Raw genomic sequence first — 21282 nt, forward strand, 5'->3', positions numbered from 1 at the left:
AATGATGTGCTGGTAAACCGCAAAGTGCCAGTTATGCAACTCCAGGGGCAGAATTTCATGGCCTCGTCGTGGCGGAGGCAGGGCCGTGAAACGCAGCGAGCCATTCAAAAGCCCATTGAATTTGGCAGGACTAAAGAATCCCACCGGTGGGAGGGGCTGTAAAATTCTACCCCGCAGTAGCACCGTGCATATTTGGAGGTAGGTTTTCAATTCACGACCCTGAAATAAAATGAGCATCCTGAGTATCCGCCCCTTCTACAAAGTGGCATTTTTAATTAAACTCAATGGAAATGAAAGCCAGGCAGCTTTTATTTATAATGGGAAGCTGATCCACAATACCAGTTTTATGCCCAACTTCAAGCTAAAAATCTACCCCATGCCTGAGCTTTCGGCTCTTTCCAAACTCTGCTTGGGCTCTCTACGTTTAGTTACGTAGGGTGTGTGCAATTCAGAACAAGCAAACAGAAACTCATCCTGAGTGGATTTCTTGACAGCTCCATTGGGAGATTAAGTGCAGTGGTGAGTATCTCTGTGTTTCATGCAGTCAACTGACACAAAAAAAAATTTCCCCGAGTGGACACCTAAGACTTACAGGAAAATGATGCAAGTGTGATGCTAGATCTTTAATCCAGGGTTGGGCCCCTGAAGTTGGGACTAGCTCTGGATTCCAATCCCTCATGATGTGTTCCGGATATGCAAGGCCAAGTTTTTGAAGGGCCAAGCCAATTAATGGCTGGGAGTGCGCTCCCCATCCAATTAAGGATAGCTGCTGGTTTCCCAGAGGCTGGAGGGCCAATGGGAGGACCTCAAGCACTGTTACATCAGCACCCCCGCTGGCCAAGATGGGAGCTGCCAATTCATGACTGAAAGAGAGAGCACCTTAACATGGAGGCACCCTCCAAAGAAGAGGTCCGTTTTTTAAAATTTAAAACAGTCATAGCTACCTGGCAGTGATTGTGGAGGGGGAAACCACTCCGAGGGGCGCTCAGCAGCCACAACTGTAGCCAGCAGCCATGACTGGTGTGGGTGGCAGAGGGCCCCTCACAGCATTAATCACAGCCTCCCCCTTTCCTGACATGAGCCCACTTGGTTGCCTGGCTGTGGTCCAGGCTAATGTCTCTTGCCCACATTGCCAACTGGAAATCCCACTCAGCGGAGAATTGGCCTTAATTGGCTACCCACTGCTTGCCAAAGTAAATTTGTGGGCCTGCCCACTTCAATCCCAACCTGACCTACTTGTAAAATCCAGATGATGATCACCTACTCTATCGTGTGAAAAGTCACACATTGACAATTGCCATCGACTCTTTGTCTGACCACCATGTGTGAAGTTGATTACTTTTTTAGAGATCCAATTTTCAATTGCTTTCTTTAGATTCCAACCAAATTTGCACAGGTACTTTTGTACTTGCATTGATTAATTGGTATTCCTGAATCTATGAGCTGTCTCCCAGTACTTCTATAATTAAAATTGAGTTCCACCATCTCGACAGTATAGACCCATGAAAACTAGGACCTGAATTTTCGCAACACTGGCTTATGCAGAGTGACACTGGAGGCCCAATTCTGGAAGTCCTGCCCCCAAACCTGCACCCACCATTTTTGCCAGGGGGCAGTTGGGGTGAGTTGAACTTTGTACATCTGCGGTTCACATGCAGCTGCCTTCATTATTCAGATCTAGTTTTCACCAGTGGGGTGCCCAAAACACAACTTGTGCTCTTCAGACCTATCAGGAGAAAGTCTAAAGTTAGCAGAAAGTCTAAAATTGGCGACATAGGGTACTCTTTTGGATTGCCACAGGGCACTTTTGGGAAAGGTAAGGTGTCCTTCGGGATTGTTAAAAGTGGACATGAATGTGTATAAAATGTGGATGAACTCACAGCAGCTGTCAAAAAATTTAAATCTCCTGGCCTTTAAATTTGAAAGAAAGTGTGCTTGGGTTTTTGTTTAAAGTGTTAGCCATTTGTCTGTTGACATAAGCCTGAGGGCTATCCTTGTAGAATTTGTGCTGCATGACTGATTTCACAACCTATCATCAAAGCTGGATGTCTGTCTGTTCACAATTTGATTGACAGCTCCAAGTGCTTATAAAGCCAATGAAATGGGGTTGTGAATGCAAATGCCTGTTGTTATAAGGAATTGAGGTGGCTAAAGGAATTTAAATGTAGTGAATGAGTTTTTATCAGTGAGGATGATTTTTTAAATGAAATCACTTAGAACTTTATTTCCTCTCAGCATGGGTCCTTTGTGCCCATTGGCGATACTGAGTGATTTGTCATGGAGGGTGTAAAGGCAAAGGGTGGGCGGGTGGGTGGTACTAAATTGGCATAGGGGCTATAAAGGGCCATGGGGTTGCGTGAAAAGTCATGGGTTGGCATGGAGGGTATGAGGGGGCATAGGTTGTTAGTAGAGGGGTATAGGTTGGCATGCAGGGTATGAGGGCCATGGGGTACAGGTGTGGGGCATGAGTTGGCATGGATGGGATATGTGGGAACTGTGTGGGTGTTGGGGTGATGACTAGAGTGCTGTTTTTTTGTTTTATTGGGTTTCTTTTTTAAGCTGGGACAAAGTGCCCAATCACCAAGGTCAGCCTTTCACCCGGCCCGCTTCTATACCTGTGGTTGCCTCCAAACTATTTTTGGGGGTTGGGGGGGGGGTGGGGGTGGGGGGCAGCAAGCATGACTCTTGTTAGCACGTATATACCCAGAATTCAAATCTGACCATTCGAGGCACCTTCTCCCGTTTGCAGACCCTGGAGTTTTCCTAAGCCGGGAGCGAAAATTCAGACCTGTGTCTGCAACTCTGTACTGGAATAAGGGAGCTCTTCTTAGTAATACAGGTGTCAGGGCTGTACTACAGGTTCTAGTCTCCCAGAATCTGAACTAAATGAGTATTAGTGTACAAGTGGTTTCAAATCTATTTGCAGCTATGGAATCCACGTGCAAAGGGTGATTTTCAATTTCCAACCATGCCGTTCATGCCAGAAATTGGAGCAGGCTTGCCCAACATGTAGAGTAGGCCTCAATGAGGGGCTGGCATGTCCATACAAACTAAGTGAGCATCTTATCAAGCTTCTAAAATCAAGATCTTATGCTGTCATTTTCTGCTCGCAGCTTTCCCAGAACATTTAAATGAGGCCTAGCCATTAAATGGTTCAGACATCTTGCTGGAGTCATTCAGTGGACAATGAGAATGGTCTCTCTACCTCCTTCCCAATATAAGCTTCAGTTGAAAATTGCCTCCATGTTATTACCTCTGGTCGCCTCACCCCTCCACCCATAGAGGGAAAGCCTCAGTAGAACATAATGTAGCATGAGTTTTGCTCTCTATCTTCACTTCTTCATTGAACTGAAAGGTGATTTCTTAAAGGGAATTGCTTCCCTCTGGCAGTGATTATCTTTGGCAATCACATTTTGGAGACATAGGATTTTTATTTCTGATTGGAGGTATTCCTGGAGGTTTCTAGACATGATTTCCTCTAACCACCCTGCACAGACAACAACTTTTTTTTCAATATCCTTAACATTTTTAACTAACAAAAGAAAGTGTGCAAGAAAAAGAATCTCCTATGATTTGATCTTAGCAATGTCTGTGAGGTTGCACATTATTTCCTGGAGAATCCAGGACAGTTCTGGAGGGTTGCAACCACACGATCGAGGACTCTTGAGTGCAGCACGGTTCACAACAAAGAGGATTGAAATATTAGGACACAGCCTTCTTCCATTCCCACACTTACTTCCCTCAGCAACCAAGGATGCTTCTCAACCCAACCAGATGATTTGCACTTTGAGCACTGGAAAGATTTAGGAACTGCACAGGGCTGGGTGGATCAAATGGCAGGGACCAAAAATGGAATACAACTTTGTATCACAAGGACTTTGGCTCAAATCCCATTTCAATGGCAGTATTTAATGGAGGCAATGGGGGTCATGCCTGTTGGCTGGAGAGCTGGCGAGAGCCTGTGTCACCTCTTTTAGGAAAGGCCTACCTATGGAGTGCCACTCAGACCTGGGACCCCAGGGGTGGAAGTCCTGCCCAAGAGTTGCTGACCAATCAGAGACAACAGCTCTCAGTGGCAAAATGGTGTAGTGCTGCTGAGGGCAGTGCACTGAATAGGCCAAGGATCAGCACTGGATCCCAAGCCAACAGGTGAGTGAGGACCAAATGGGGTTGTGGGGAGGGAATCATTGGCTGTCTGTGACGGGGGTCGGCAGAAAGGTTAGCTGGAGTGGCTGTCCATGGCCCCGCCTTCCTGATGCTGAGTCCTGGGTCCCTCACTGAGTGCCTGACAATGAGGACACCCCCACAGCCCAGAAAGCCTGACAACAACTTGCCAAAGGATTCAAGAAGAAAGAAAGCATCTGTATAGCACTTTTCGTGACCACTGGCATCTCAAAGCGCTTTACAGGAGGTGAAATACTTTTGAGGTGTAGCCACTGTTGTAATTTAGGAAACGCGCAGGCAAACGAGGTCTCAGCTTAATTCTTAATCCAGATGCGTTGTAAACGTTGCACCCCTGCTCCAGGAGGTTTGTTGGAAATACTAAGTAGTTCAGGTAGCATTTGTGGGGATTGAAACAGAGTTAGGGTTAGAAGTTGGTGTCAGATTAACAGGCTAAAAATGAGTGGTATTGAATATGCCACTCGTTATACTCTGTGCCTAATAATCATTTTCATTCACTCAGTAGAACTGTATATCAAATGTTAACATTCAGCTCCACAGCCCCAGCTGAATTTCTACCCCTTAGCATTTCAGATCAATAACCTTTCATCAGAACCGCTGATTGATTGATTGTTTATTGTGAACAGTGCTGTATCTGACTATTTTTAATTGCTGTGGTTATTGAAAGCAATAAATTAATAAACCTTTATATTGTGCTGGTGCTTATGGATTCCACAAGTGCTGTCTCATCTCGTTGGTTGAATTGGTAAAACTAATTGTCTTCCAAATCTTTACATTAGGAAGGAACTCAAATTCTCATTTTCCATCACTAAAACTTGGTGCACATGTTGTACACACATTCCTGGACAATTTTAAGAAAGACAAAGAACAGAAAAACTGAATTATTTAATTGATGGGCTGGGGCTACTTGACACAAAGAGCTGAAGCTTTGACTTTTTTTGGCATCCTTCATTATTGCTAGACAATCGATCCTGTAAATGTGAATGAAGTAAAATTTTACAAGTGCTGGTTTTCCAACTGTACTCTCTGTATACTATTCAGATATATTATTCCTATTGTATCTGTGATAGCATTTAATCTAAGACTTTTGGAAAGGAATCTGTAATGCTTATTAAAAAGGCATATAATTTCCTGGTACTCGATATGAATCTTGGCTCAGTGCCCAAAGGCTCATTTCACCTCTCAGTTAGAAGATTGTGATTTCAATTCCCACTTCAGAGCCTTGAGCACATAATCCAAGTCAACAGTTCAGTATCATGCTGAAGGAGTGCCAAAATTTCAGAGACGACATTTTCCAGATGAAATGTTGAATCAAGGCCTTGTCTTCCCTTTCAGATGGACACAAAAGATTCCATGGCACTACTTAGAGAAGATCAGAAAGGTTCTCTTAATGTGGAGATGATGGTGTCGTGGTAATGTCACTGGACTAGTAACCCAGAGGCCCAGGCTAATGCTCTGGAAACATAGGTTCAAATCCTACCATGGAAGCTGGCAAAATTTAAATTCAATTCCTGAATCTGGAATATAAAGCTAGTCTTAGTAATGGTGATCGTGACAACTATAATTTTTTGTTGTTAAAAACCCATCGGGTTCACTATCCTTTAGGAAATGACATCTGCCATCCTTACTTGGCCTGGCCCACATGTGACCCTAAGCCCACAGGAATGTGGTTGACTCTTCACTGTTCTCTGCAATGGCCTTGCAAGCCACTCAGTTTAAGGGCAGTTAAGGATGGGTATCAAATGCTGGCCTTGCCAGTGACACCCACATGTCATGAAAGAATAAAAAAAATGTCCTGGTGCCAATATTAATCCTTTAACCAAACAGGTAGTTGGCTAAAGAACCAGGGGTGAGGCAAGAATATTTTTTTAAACAGTGACTCATAATCCTCTGGAATGCACTGGATGACGTAAACAGATTCAACAATAAATACTTGAAGGGGAACACATTGCAGGGTGATGGGGGAAAAAGGGCAGGGAAGTGAGACTGATTGGATAACACTTTTAAAGAGCCGAGAAATACGTGATGGGCCAAGTGGCCTCGTTCTGCACTGTACGACTCTGTGATAGCCATTCTATCACCAAAAATAAATTAGTTGGTCGTGATCTCATTGCTTTTGTAGGAACACGCTGTGAGCAAATTGGCTGCTGCATTTCCCTACATTAAAGCAGCAACTACACCTCAAAGGTACTTCATGGGCTGTCAACCACGTTGGGACATTGAGGTTGTTGTACAAATCCAAATCCTTTCTATCCTGTCTGTTTGCCACCTGACTGAACCAAACAATGCAAAACCTTGACATCCCATTTGATCATGAGCTGAACATCAAATTCCACCTCCTATTTGTTACCAACATTACTTATTCCCACTGTGCACTATTGCCCACATCCACTCCAAGTTCACCCCATTGATTCCCTTATCCATATTTTGCCACCTTTATGCTTGAATGTTAGTGGTTTCCTTTCTGCCCCCACGTTTCATAAAGTCTAACTCGTCTGCTATTCAGCTGTCAGTATGCTGTCCTACACAATTAAGCACTTCTCAAACATCACCATTGTCCTTATTGACAAATATTGGCTCCATGTTCTGCCAAAATATTAAATTTGAAATCCTCACCTTGGTCTTCAGAATTCCACATTGCTTCCCCCCACCCCCCGGCTTATCTTTGGAGCCTCTTCCAGCCTTATATCCTTTCCTGTTCAGATTATGTGCTTTGTGTGTCCTATTGTTCCTTTGTCTATTATTATTTGCAGTGTGTTCAGCCATTTTGGCTTAATTCTTGAGAGGTTCCTCGCTAAAATCTTTCTCTTTCCCCTTTTAAAAGGTTTCTGAAATCCCAGTTTTTGAACAGGCTCCTGGTTACCTCTCCCAATCTCTGCCTGCATGACCCAGCCTTTTCCTTATCTACCTGGGACCATTTTTAAATTAAGGGAATGATAAATGGAGGTTGCTGCCTTTGGCATTTATTAGGTTGGTTGTATTAATCAGAACATTATAGCACAGTGTTCAAAGTCATAATTGTACTGACAAATGTGCCATTACTAAGTATGAATATAATGTATGTACCCTGTCTACTTTGTAATGTATACTGTTCAATAATCATAATGTACATTTAAGTTGACAATTTGTTCTGCTTCCCCACCATCATGTAATATTCTCACCGTTTCATCATGTATGTCATTATTTCACCAAGAGATGTTAACAGAGGCCCATAGCTGCCTTTTGACAATCAACAAGATTTAGGAAGCCATTTTTTATCTGTTTTGACTAAGATTTCTAATGACCTTGCTTTGCCAGCGATAATTATTGTAACTCCCAAATAAGGGCCGCCACACCTTGTAGCAGTGTACACAAATCATGTAAAACCAATGGACCAAAACCAGACACAGCTTAGTGCTATTCTGGCATTTTTTTACTCACATAAAATCCACCCTAAATGAAAACAAGTAAACTTTGTTGTTGTACCATTTTCTTGAACAATTTTAAAGATTTTGCCTTTGCTAGCCTACCTGGAGAACTACTCAAGGTAATAATCACTTTTTATGTGAAGGAATTCTTCCTGACTTCTTCCTGAACTTGGCTTTGTCTAGTACTAAGCTTTTAATTCCTTTTAGTTCCAGGACATTTTGCATCAATACTACAATTCCAGGGGCTATCGTAAGATCATGTTTTATGTTGTGTTCACTTTGAAAGAACTGTAGACATGAGTAACTTTACTGTTATTCTGTTTATGCTCCAATCCTAAATTATGTGTATGAAATTAGCCATGTGGACTGTTCAGATCTAATTTGAGGCCAATTAGGTTAAAATTGGGATGAGTCAAGGTATTGTGGGGTACTACTACAAGCACAGCCAACATCACAGACAAGATGAATAGAAATTAGAAGGCAAGAATCCTGTTTATGACCGAGGTGATTGGTTTTTGTTTTGGTTTTAAAACCATGTTTTGACTGGACACTCGTTCTAACATCGAAATCTGTCGGTGAGGCCTTCAGAAAGCTTTTTTTCAAAGAACTGCAGCTTATTGTTGGTGAAAATGTTGTCATTCAACCAAAGTCTGTAAATCCAACATAGCCATTTTTCTGTTGTTTGAAGCTCCCATCTAAATCACATGCAAAAGCATACATATAGCAATCCTTGGTGAAATATAATCCTGTCAAGTGTTGTAGAATATCAGTTAATCTAACTTAAACAGGTCTTGATTAAATTGGATTTCATTTAAAACAATAAGATTAAAATGAAGTTGCCTTCAGTGTTGTCTGGTGCTTACAAGAAGGGAGTGTTAAATACGAATTGTGCACATTAGACCTGATAGGAGAAGATCTTAACTGATCCAAGTCCTTTGGAGAGTTAGGGTGCCCTTTTGGTGAGATATGGTACCCTTTTGGATATGATATCAAGACACCTTTGTAACCGGTCACGTGCCCTTTGGGAGGGGTCAGGTGCCATTTAGGATTGTTAAAATTAGACATGAATGTGAGTAAAAAGTGCATAAACTCAGTAGAATTGTCAAAAAGAGCTGTCAAGCTGACAAGGCATTTAAATCTGCCTTTTAAATATTTTTTGAAAAAGTTCAATGCCAGATTTATGAGTTGAATTAAATCCCACCAACTGCCATGGTGGGATTTGAGCCCATGTCCATAGAGTTTTCACTTGGGCCTCTGAATTATTGCTTCAGTGACATTAAGATGTCATCATCTTCCCCCATAATGTTGCCTTGTAACAACAGCCTTGATAGTTTACAATAAATTGTGAGCATGTTATTGGAGTCTATATCAGAGTCAGAGTGACTAAACAATTGGGTAAGATTTTATTTATTCATTCACAGGATATGGGGGCCTGGCAAGGCCAGCATTTGTTGCCCATCCCTAATTTTTCTTGAGAAGATGAGCTGCCTTCTTGAACTGCTGCAGTCTATGTGGCATAGGTATACCCATAGTTCAGTTAAGAAGGGAGTTCTAGGAATTTGACCCAGTGACTATTTTAAAGTCAGGTTGATATGCAACTTGGAGATGATAGCGTTCTCATGTGCCTGATGCCCTTGACCTTCTAAATAGTAGATATGGTGGTTTTAGGAGGTGCTGTCAAAGAAGCTTTGGCAAGTTGCTGCAGGACATCTTGTAGTTGGTATTCACTGCAGCCCATTGCACTAGTGGTGGAGAGGGTGAATGTTTATACTGAGATAGATAGGTTCTTGATTGTTATGGGGATCAAAGGTTACGGGGAGAAGGCGGGAGAATGGGATTGAGAAACTTATCAGCCATGATTGAATGGCGGAACAGGCTCGATGGGCCGAATGGCCTAATTTCTGCTCCTATGTCTTATGGTCTTATGGTTTACAGTGGGCAAATGGGGTGCTGATCAAGTGGGTGCTTTGTCCCGGATGGTGTTGAATGTTTTGAGTGTTGTTGGAGCTGCACCCATCCAGGCAAGCAGAGGGTATTCCATCACACTCCTGACATGTTTTGTAAAGTGAAGGAAAGGCTTTGAGAAGTGAGAAGGTGAGTTACCTACTGCCAAGCACCCAGCTTTTGACTTTTTTTATTTCAATTCATGGGATATGGACATCAATGATAATGCCCACATTTATAGCCCGTAGCAAATTGCCCTTGAGAAGGTAGTGGTGAGTCATTTTCTTGAACCAGTACCTGCCCATGTGGCATAGGGCCACACAGAGCACTGTTAGGAGGGAGTTCCGGAATTTGATCCAGCTATGTAAATGGTAGCAGGAAGTTATTAATGTAAGTAGACTGACAAAGGAAGAGGAATATATTTCCAAGTAAGGAGGTTGTTTGACTTGGAGGGGAACTTTCAGGTGGTGGTGCTCCTGTAGTTACAGTATTTATGTGGCTGGTCCAGTTAAATTTCTGGTCATTGGTGATCTTCCACATCACCCCTGCCCCCACCCCTATAATGATCGGAACGTTGACGAGGGAGTTCAATGGTAGTAATGCCATTGAATGTCCTGGTGAGGAAGTCTGAGCTGATGAAAAAAATCAGCATGGATATTTAGAGAGTAGGTCATGTATGACTAATTCAGTTTCAGTTATTGAGGAAGCTGCTAGCTTGGTTTATAGGAGAATGCATTTGGATCTTATCTATCTGAGCTTCCAGAAAGCACACAGATTATTAGTTTTGAAAAAACTATGATATTGGAGGTAACTTTATCATTATGTAATTGATTTGGAGGTAAAGAGACAAAAGTAGGGATAAAGAATTAATTCTCCAATTGGTGGGATCTAACGTGGTGTTCCCCAAGGATCAGTACTTGGACTTCGGCTGACTTGGATGGAAGGGTAGAGTGCACCCAGGTAACATGAAGTTGGAAACCAGTTAGCTATGTAAATGGTAGCAGGAAGTTATTAATGTAAGTGGACTGACAAAGCGACATGACAAAGCTGTGGAGTTCAATGTGAGGTCTTTTACTTTGGATCTGAAAAAGATGTATTGGAATCCTTAATGGCAAAATACTAGGAGCTGTGGAGAACAAAGGAGTTCAGATGTCCATGTAGGCAAGTCACAAAAACGTAACCAAAACAGCTAATGAAATGTTGACCCTTGTGTTTTTATTTTTTCTCCCTGTTATTGTTGGTGTATGAGTGCAAATATACAAAATTATTACGATTGCTGCATAAGAGGCAGACCCAAATATCCAAATGGAAGACGTTGTATATAATAAACAATAGCTATTTTTGAATGAGCCGAGTTAGACATTCTCAGACATCAGCTGACCTGAAGAAGTCATCTCAACCTCTTAGCACATGATAGTTATGTGATTCCTGTATCAGTCTGAATAGCAGACATGTATGTCCAAGCTTTTTGTTTTCTTGAACTGCTCAGATACAGACCAGAAAGCCTTGTGGCCAACGTAATATTGAAAGCAATGTTGCCGCCATGCTGCATGTATCTCAAGCTACAGATACTAACAAGTCTAGGCACTTTTGTTCATGATTTATTTACCTGTAAAGCATTTAATAGAGGTCTTTCAAGACTGAGACACCCAAGACCTGCAAACTAGACCAACTTCTGAGTGGAAATAAAGCACAGGTACAACCAAGCTGCCTTAACTTTATGGGCTGGATTTCCATGATTTTATTACAAATAATGCATTACATTAAATACCATGGCCATATTGTGTTTTTCTTTAATCTTATAATGCCACACACCATCCATAGCTGAGATGACAAGTACTGGACCTGCTCCCAGGCCTTTGCTAATGACACTTTATACATGGCTGTAAGTTGATGGGGAGGGTGGCCTGGATTTATTCTTCCCCTCATCCTTATAATCTTGATCTCTTCCTTGTGCAGCATCTGGAATACCAGCAGGTGTATAAAACATTATTAAGAATATACTTAAGTATGTCTTGACTCTGACATCAAGACAAACTGTGGTAGTCTTTGTGTGGTATAATATCATTTGGTGCCAGGTGTGGCACTGGAAGATTATGTCTACTAAAGTAGATGTCCCAATGGATTTTATAGCCAGTTAAATACTCTGAAAGTGTAATCACTGTTGTAATATAGGAAAGACAGCAGCCAACTTGTGCATAGGAAGGTCCTACAATAGCAACATGATAATGACCAGACAATCTGTTTTAGAAATTGCTTGCAAGTATCTAAAAGACAGATTTTGTATGGATGAGTGTCCTACTTAGGCTTTTGGAAAAGTTCAAAAGTAAAGGAATAATGTGAAACGTTTTTTTTCAAATCCAGTAGAAGGACGTGCGTTTGATAATGTCATTCATAATTCACCACAAGCAGCTCACTAACAATATAAGATATGTGGAAAGTCTGTCTTATGGTTTATCAAACAGAAAACATTACCTGGTAAACTTGCAACATCCCTTTCTTGAACCTTGGCCTGTAACACACACACAATTTGTAAAATGTTCCACATGACTGGATGGTATTTGTTTAAGGGGACACTACAAGTTTAAATAAATCTACATTTTCACATACAAAATTTGATTGTTTTATACTTCTGACCGGATTAGATCTAGACTGATGTTTTGCACATTTTTAAGTGCAGTACAGGCCACGTATCCTTTATCTGAAACCCCTGAAGCTGATTGCATTTCCGTGTTTGGATATTTTCGGTTTTCCAATGTGATATACCCTACCGTATTGAATCTGGTTAGGATGAATAAGTAATGACTTGTAGAAACCTAGCTAGTAATTAAAAGTTGGAGAAAAGGTTTTGTGTCCCTCATCTTACATTAAACAGCTTGTGAAGCAAGGGAAAGCAGCCTCTGGCAGACCAGACTTGGCACTCACACCTGTACTTCCAAAGACTTCCTGATTCCATTTGGATCAGATATCGTTATTTGCCCGAGGGGCAGCATTTTCTTCGTTGAGCTTAGTTGCCGTGATAGGGTTCGGGTCAGAAGCAAAAACACTCTCTCAGCAGCTGGACGCAAGGTAAGGCAAACAACTAGACTTTCTGTGCTAAAGGTCGGGTCCAGTTAGCGAAGTTCATGTCGGCTTGGGTCACAGATTTCCTGCGTAAAAAATTTCAGTTTTTGGATGTGTTCGGTTTTCTCATGCACAGATAAAGGATACTCAACCTGTATATTAGACAATTGTTGAGTGTTGTTTAGTACTTAATTGATTCCCTTTCTTCCAGAAGCTGATCCATCAAATGGTTCAAGTCTGGGGACCGGTGCCATTGTTGGTATTCTTATTGTCGTCTTCCTCATCTTGCTCGTCGCTGTCGATGTCACCTGCTACTTCGTTAATAAGTGTGGCCTGCTGATGTGCATTGCAGTTAATTTCTGTGGACAGCCTGGTCCAGGATCTAAGGGCAAGGACATGGAAGAAGGAAAAGCTGCTTTCTCGTAAGAAGCTTAAATCATTAGTTTTTCTGAAATATGATGAGTGTATTATAGCAGCAAAGTTAAAGTGCTTAGCGATTGGTGTACTTGTAAGATCATCTGAATTAGTTTCATTCCTTTCATTATTCATTTTGCCAGTACTGGAAATAACATGTGAAAATGTGTTGACAAGCCTAAGTAAATGAACATATTAATTGGAAATCACAGAGCTCCAGCATTTAAAGTAGCTCAGAATTTTTTCTGAAGTAAGGTGCCCAATTTGAGTACTGGAAGGAAAAAAAAATCACACCACTTTCTTCACAACTTTGAAATGCCCATCTAAGCCTAGAATTACATCACAAGATCCCTGCTATATTAATTATATCACAGTCAAGTTAAGTATTTTGGACACAATTAACAAATTGTATTTCCTTGCAATTTATTAAATTATCAGAGCCCTTTAACTATTTCCAGAACTTACTGAGCTCTGCGTAAAGGATTAAAAACCATTTATTTTAATGGAATGCATGTCAGAGACAAGAAGGGTCCCTTACAGTACTGCTATTTTCATTCCTCGCACTTACACCAATGTCCTTCTTTTGCAGCCTAGTAGGGATTTCAGGAGAAGACCTTAGTTCTATCTAGCATATCTATCACAATGTCTTCTTGGTATGTTTCTTATAACCATGTGTCCCATTTATTGACAAGAACCTATTCTAATTCTTATTTGAACCCCCCACTCCCCAGGTTTCTTATTCCACCATTCATGTCCATAATTTGTTCCTCTCACTCAGTGACAATTTTAGTGCAACCAATCTGTAAGTAGTTCAGAGACCAGACAGTAAATTTTAAACAAGGAGACACTTGATGCAATGGCATCAGGACAATTTATTAAGCAACAAAAGGTATACTTAACAAATCACGGTAATCGGTATCAGGTGGTCAGTTGGTTCCCACCAATGCCTGTGGTGCAGGCAGCTCGTGATTCGTCTGTCTTGTTTCTCCATATGTCGCCTTCAAATCTGTGCCACAAAACTCTCCAGGTCTGTTCTCTTATCCTCTGTCACCAATGGGGTATTCCAATGTACTTGTTACGCTCTGATTAGTTGATGCATACATATCACTGCTTTGATTGGTATTTCGTCTATCAATTACTTCATTAATTATGGTCAGTTGACCTTGAATATATGCAAAACAGCCTGCCCTTTATTAGTCCATTGTTAGCTCCTTTCTGAATAGACATCTGCCAGGCTGGCTGATCACTTTATTCATTAAATTTAGCTCCAAAGTTCATTAGTTCATACATTTTACGTGAAACATATCCTGCCTTTCAGTTACATTTAGACCACAACTTATGATATAGTTCAGATACCTGTTCCTTTCCTTCTCTTTATGGCATTCATGTTACCGATCCTTGTGACAATGTGGTTTGGGCTGACTTAAGCCATGCAAGCATTATTTTTTCCAATGAAGCACATATCTATAATTAACTCTCCATCTAGCAAGAGTGCGTACAAAATGCACGCAGTATAAAAATTCATAGCACAAAACATAAAAAGTCCACATATCTTACAATATTCGCTTTAATTCTACGTTTGCTACAACATTTATTGTTGGTAACTAATTGATCACTGGTGTATCAAAATTTGCCCTTATCCACCAATTTGAAAATTGATATCTCGCTTTGCTTATAGGAAAGATGAATCAAAGGAGCCAATTGTGGAGGTGCGAACTGAAGAGGAACGGACTCCCAACCATGATGGTGGAAGCCAAACAGAACCCAATGAAACCACTCCATTGACAGAGCCTGAGTAAGTTTCATTGTGTTTGAGAATGTGGCTGCTTTTGTACTGGTCAGCTGGTCTTTTGCTTAACATTTTTTGTTTACATGGTTGGTGGATAATTTCTGCTTGCGTTATGACTTATGTGAATTCTGTGAGCTACTGTGCAGTGTTCAATCTAATTTGGCTTGTGTTTTCTTGATAGTGCTTCCCAACCCAGAGTTACTTTATCATAATGTTGTTGAATGTTTTTGAAGGACCAGGTCAAAATCAGGAAAATTAAGGTCCACGAATTAGTAGCTTAAGAGTTATAGCCAGTCATGAATTTCCAGGAATCAATAAGGGTTTGCAAATAGAGTTGAAAATGAATTTAGTCAAAACTGAGAGAAATGAACCAAATTTCTGTTTAACAGGTATGGATAAAATAACCTTTAAATAAGTTTTTCAGGAAAATTCTGACCTCTGTCTGTTTTTATGATTGGCTACACATCATGAATATTGGTGGAAAAAAGTTTATTTTAACTAACAAGCACTGCAAAGCTCTTAACACGATCGTACACATATTGTAAATTAAGACTTGAATCTTAAAGTGCTTTACAATTTTTCAAGAAGACATACTGAAACAGTGAAAGTATTTAATTATGAATTTTGCTTTAAATTAATTAATGGATAGAAAGGAATTAGGCAACCAGCTAATTTTGTCACTACAGCTTAGAATGTGTTCGGATTATTGAAGCTTAAGTCCCTTCCCATCAGTTTTCTGTAACATCTCAGTAGTCATTTATTATACTGACTAAGACAATCCTATTTTCAAACCCAATATATGGTTCTTATTTAATGTTATAGGTTGCATATATGGCAGCATGATTTGGTCGTTTTATGTGCTTTTGCTTCTTTCTGTCACTATTGCTATATTGTCTATTCTATCCATTTTCTACTCCTGTTGTCCTCACAGGCACGCAGCAGATACCCAGGCTACTGTCGAGGACATGTTGCCTTCTGTCACCACAGTAACCACTAACTCTGACACTATCACTGAAACTTTTGCCACTGCTCAAAACAGTCCAACGAGTGAAACGACTACACTCACTTCCAGTGCTGCACTCCCAGCCTCAACCACACCTGAGCCATCACCGGCTTCAGCTGCTCCACCTCACTCACCCAAGGCAGCTGTGGCATCACCCACCTCACCTTCTGCCAAGTCTCAAGTTGAGGCAGCTCCCAAGGTTGCACCCCTTGTTGATCTTAGTGATGCCCCTGTCTCTGTTTCTGCGACTCCTCCATCTGTCCCAGTCTCTGTTTCTTCACCGCCTCCTTCTGCCCCAACCTCCAGTAATCCAGTCAATTCCAACCAAGCCTTTGCCCCTCTTCCAATTGCCGGAGCAGTAGAGGAGGCCACAAAAGCTCCTGCCAATAACAGCAAACCTGGCCCAGTTCCTAGTCCCGGAAACCCAGCCAGTCCCCCAGCTACATCGGCACCGCAGCAGCCCAAGCCAGAAGCTCCAACGACTACCAAGAGCCCAGAAATTGAAGCTGCAAAACCTAACGCAGTGAAGAGCCCCGTGGAGACAACAAATAACTCCACCAGTGTGAAGAACGAGGCTGCTACTGACAGCAGCAAAAAACCCTCCCAGGGTGAGGACTTTCCAGTTGACGGAGGGACCTTCAAGACCTCAGACATTGACCTTGCAAAGGATGTTTTTGCAGCTCTTGGCACTTCTTCTCTTCCCACTATGGCTGGTGGGAAAGCTGCTGACCTTGTTCCTTCCATTGCAGACGCCGCTTTACCATCTACTCCGGCAAAGGAAGAGTATGGGCATTTTTCACACTAATGCTACTTTCTTGTCACTGTGTCTTTGTTGTGATGCAACTCTGCTTTCATGTCCTTTCAACTCCTGCATAAAACCTGGTCACTAACTTTGCTGTTACAAAAAATAAGAGAATTTGAAGCTGCTTTTCTATTAGACTTTTTTTAAGGCTGCATCTTACTTTAACATACTTGGAGAAAAATTAAACACTATTGGATAGTTAAGTATGGCAGATCATGTGAAATTAGATTGGTGGCTTCCTTAAGTGACAGAATTTCTGAAAACTTTTAACTAAAATTTGCAAGCATCATTCCAATTAAACAGCATATTGTTGCATTTATTTACCTTTCTTTATTCAGCATGAACCCCTCTCCAAGTGAATTATGTGCAACTTAATCAATTTTAAATTGTACGGGACAAGGAATCTCTCTCTTTGTTTCAACGGTGTTTTTAGTTAGTGTTTTACACAATTTCGCAGTTCCAATGTGCTAGATTGAAGAGACCAATGTGAATAAAATGATTTGCAACAATGAATACAACTTTGATTGACATGGAGGAGCAAATAAACTTCCTACGGTGGATCTACCTTCTAAAGCAATTGCTTTTTGCAAAAGCAGCAAATAAATTTAAATACACTAGTGACAGCCAACCAAAACTTACACATTGCCATCGTTCGTGTTTCATGTTTTTTGAAAACGTTGTAATTGGCCCCTCATTCAAATTTGACCCTAAGCCCAATTTTCGTCTGGGCTCAGGGAAACACAACCTGCACACTTTAGCTGCTCACAAAATGCGCACACAACCCACTTTACAAGGGATTTTCATCTTTTCGTATGGGAGTCAAGCTTGCAGCACATTTTGCGAGCTGCGATAGAGTCGCCAGGAGTGTGGGTGCAGAAGTGGGCTGGTTAGAAGGCCCGTTCTCGGTTCTCCAACACAGCAGCCTAGCCCCCATTGTCATTTAAAGGCCCCCTAAACCTCACCCCTCTCCACCAGCCCCCATGTCTTCTCACATTTCCCCATGCCATCCCTGACCACCTCACATTCCCCGTGTCCCCCAGTGTCACCTTTGATCCCCCCCATGTATCTTCCATAGCCACTCACCCAGTATCTGCTATGTACAGTTCTCAGGAACCATGCAATCGCAGTGGAGATTATTTTATAATCGTTGAAAAAAAACCATTAAACCGCCAACAATCTAAGAAAACTCTGAAGTCAAACTCATTATCATTGACACTGGACCAAAAAACCCCCAGATGGGATAACAACATTGAATCCTTTATGCTGCAATAGAACCTAGTTGCTCACAGTATTTTGATCAAAGAATCTGGTGACACAGATTATTATATTGTAAGGTGCTGTGTTTTTTTTAACAAAAGTAGAGTAGCATGAGGACTTCCCACTCCTACGATAACAAAAGTTCAGCAATCAGCAAATATATTTAAGATCTTTGTCTGATTAAAATATACAGAATGCTTTGTGAGCCTTGTTGATGCTAATGGTGAGTCCCCCCCACCGCCCCACCACGCAGTGCAGTTATCAAATAGTGCTGCACCATGACTCTAGCCACTTTAAGTAAATTTGTGTACACGTTGTGCTGACCTCAAAACTGCATCAAAGTGAGTAGTTGTCTTTGTTGTTAGGGCTAAATGCAAAGACTCTACATTCTGCGCTAGCAGAACAAATTGATTACAGGACTCAATACACTTACTCTTTGTTTTCTGATATTCAGTAATTTCCAGGTTCATAGAAACTATGTAAATATGTTAATATTTTATCTAAATTTTACAGAAAATTCCCCCAACTACCCCAACGTCTTTAGTATGACTCATATCACACGGTCAAATAGCCACATGCTCCAAGAATATTCTTAGCATGGATCAAGGAGAAAAAAAACTTGCATCATATCATGCCTTTCACAACCTTAAGACATCCTAAAGCCCTTTACAACCAATTAAATGTAATCTCTGTTATAATGTAAGAAAGACAGCAACCTATTTGCACACGTTATGGCCTCACAAACCAAACTGAAATAAATGACTAGATAATCTGTTTTAATTATATTGGTTGAGTGATAAATATTGGTCAGTACTCCAGAGAGAACTACCCTGCATTGTTTCTCATAGTGCCAAGTGATGACTGGAATGCAAGCATAGATTTTGTGCTCAAAACTCTTGAGTTGAGCTTGAATCTTCTAACTCAGAAGTGTCGCTGACACAGGATCACTGGGAATTACATAAGAATGACCTAGGATTCTTGGCCAAGGGTGGTTCTCCACTGAACCCCCCACCCCCCCAAAAACGCATCCTATAGTGAAGAAGGGCTTCACCTCCATTCTGCTACTCCCTATGGTTCCCTGACCTTGGCCATGATGATAATGTAGCAAACTCACATTCTTCCAACATGCCACAGCATTTTACAGATTTATTAGAGATGTCACAATACAGTGTCACAGTATACAATCCAATGTTATAACTAGCCATTAACTCCAGGTGCTGTAGCAAACTTGCCATTTCAATTATGTGTTACTTCCACTCCAGAACTAGCAAAAAAAAAACTTAGCAGAAATCCTCCCTCAGGGTTTACTGACTTTTTCTTAATGATGACCAAGTTTCATGCATGAGTGTCTTTTTGGATGTGCATGTGTTTTGTTTACACAGAGTGAGTTTTCTGCTGGGGGTAGGCATGGTCTCAGTTCCTTTAAATATCTAGTTATACGTTGTTTTCCATTTGCTGATGGCCAGTTACTGCAATGATTTTTATGTTCCTTCAGAATCTCATTTTCTGCATGCAAGGACTGTGCAGTAAACTAATCTTTAAAACTGAACCCAAGTGTTGACCCTTAAGACATTATAAACACTAACATGTATGATAAGATACTGTAATTCTAAACCTTTTTATTAATGCTTTGTTGTGCATTCTAGTATTTGGTTTTTGGACTGGGTGTAGTTAAGGCTGTGAAAGTTCAGTCATTGTTAAGATTTGTAATGAGGCACCATTATTAATCTTTGCATTATTCCCCCTTCAATATAATTGTCTTTTAATAAATAAATATACATTTAATATCCTTACCAAGCAGTAAAAGCCATCTTAAGATTCCACCAGCTTGAAATTAGCATGCCTACGCCATTTTCTTTTTTAGGTGTCCCTTGAAGATGCCTGTTGAAGGAACCCTGATTATCAGTGTAGATCTCAGAATGCCACTTGGGATTCTTCAACAGCCCCATTGAGTGCTCCCCTGACTTTTGCAGCCAGCCTATCTCCTCTCTCGAGATTTATGCAAGGGCCACTGCCAGTGAGGCTGGTGGCCCTAAATTGGCAATTCCTGTCAGCCAAAATTGAGCCTAGATGAATTTTTACCACCAAACATCCAATGAGACTAATAGAATTTTGTTCTGATTGCATGTTCCACTCTAAAGTTTCCAAAGAAATTGTATTATATCTACTAGAAGGTTCAAATGAAAAAGTTATAAAACATATAGGGCAGAAATTTTTGCTCGGCAGGCAGGCGCACTGGAGCCACTGGAGCATGAAATGACGCATGGCATCATTTGACGTCGGCCAAGCGCCAACGCACAGTCACGCAATAGTTGGGTCAGCAGGCGCACGCCGGAGCCGGCAGTGTGCCTGCCAACAATTAAAAGGTCTGTTAAGGCTGTTAAGTTAGCAATTAATGTAAATTATTCACTGTCCATTCAACCTAACGGCTGACGGGCAAGCAAAAAGGCCAAGCGACCTTTGCATTTTTTTGGAAACCTCATCCACGGCCAGGATGAGGTTTCCAAAAGCAAATAAATATAAAATAAATTTTTTTTTTTTTTTTTTTTATTAAAACATGTCCCTGTTCATGTGACAGAGTCACATGAGGGGACATGTTTTATTACATTTTTATGATATTTTTAAAAATATTCTTCATCTCCCTAAGGCAGCTCCATGCCTCAGGGAAATTATGCACTGCTCAGTTGTGCGAAATTTGCTCTTGGCCGGCTGGCATTCCACACACCGCCCCGCCCCCCCCCAGCACAGGCAGCACTCAGCGTTGCTGCTCGCATATCACGCTGGGCGGGCCTTAATTGGTGGCCCGCCAGTGTGAAATCATGGCGCTGTGTCAACCGTGGGCGGCAGTCGGCTTCCTGACTGCTCCTACCGATCCCGCACGCCAAGGGCAAAATTCTGCCCTTAGGTAATAAAGCCAAGCCTGACCATGTCTTCAACCAACTCTGCATGCACCTCATCTCGCTTCCTGTCAAGGCTCACACATGAAACATGATCACTTAGATGAACCCAGCATGCGTAATTATCTGAAGGAGAAAGGAGAGGAGAGAAGAAAAATGGTGTCTCTGTTGCCCACTTATAAAAAGTGATTTGGCCCCCCCCCCAATTTTAAAATTGTTTCACCAAATTTTAATTTAACTTATGTGCCATCCCATTGACAAACTTCTTTATAAGATGGACACCCTTAAAACTCTTCACATGTCACACGTTTGCACAAGAAATCTGCAGTCACCTCAGTAATAAAAAAACTAGTTGGACCCTTCACAGTTTTACCTCCTCTAGAATGCATTCCTCTGGTAATGGCAATCAGCCATAGTCCACAAAGGACCATAGGCATCTCTCTCCATTAGAGAGACACAATTGGTTATATAGATTGAAGGGCGCCACTCTGCATCAAACGTGGGGCAAGGTAAAGAGGCAGGCC

General features: G+C 41.4%; 1 protein-coding gene and 1 long non-coding RNA gene across 11 annotated transcripts in view; one reads left to right on the forward strand and one right to left on the reverse strand.

Moving 5' to 3' along the window:
* Positions 1-21282, forward strand: part of LOC144669582 (neural cell adhesion molecule 1-like) — a 485847-nt gene that overhangs the window by 460083 nt on the left and 4482 nt on the right. For 4 of the 10 annotated variants that reach the window (XM_078532088.1, XM_078532107.1, XM_078532123.1 and 1 more), the window contains 2 exons: positions 12808-13018; positions 14689-14805. In XM_078532088.1, coding sequence (XP_078388214.1) covers positions 12808-13018; positions 14689-14805 — 328 coding nt within the window. Of the gene's footprint in view, positions 1-12807; positions 13019-14688; positions 14810-15730; positions 16586-21282 lie in introns of those variants that run through there. The other 6 variants (XM_078532100.1, XM_078532133.1, XM_078532141.1 and 3 more) reach the window with 4 other exon arrangements.
* LOC144669653 (uncharacterized) overlaps positions 11352-21282 on the reverse strand; it is a 48670-nt gene continuing 38739 nt past the window's right edge. The window contains exons 2-3 of the long non-coding RNA XR_013573708.1: positions 12009-12045; positions 11352-11495 (exon numbers count right to left, since the gene is read on the reverse strand). This is a non-coding gene — a long non-coding RNA (uncharacterized LOC144669653). The remainder of the gene's footprint in view (positions 11496-12008; positions 12046-21282) is intronic.

This window comes from Cetorhinus maximus, chromosome 2 (assembly GCF_964194155.1).
Source record: "Cetorhinus maximus chromosome 2, sCetMax3.hap1.1, whole genome shotgun sequence".
Lineage (NCBI taxonomy): Eukaryota > Metazoa > Chordata > Chondrichthyes > Lamniformes > Cetorhinidae > Cetorhinus > Cetorhinus maximus.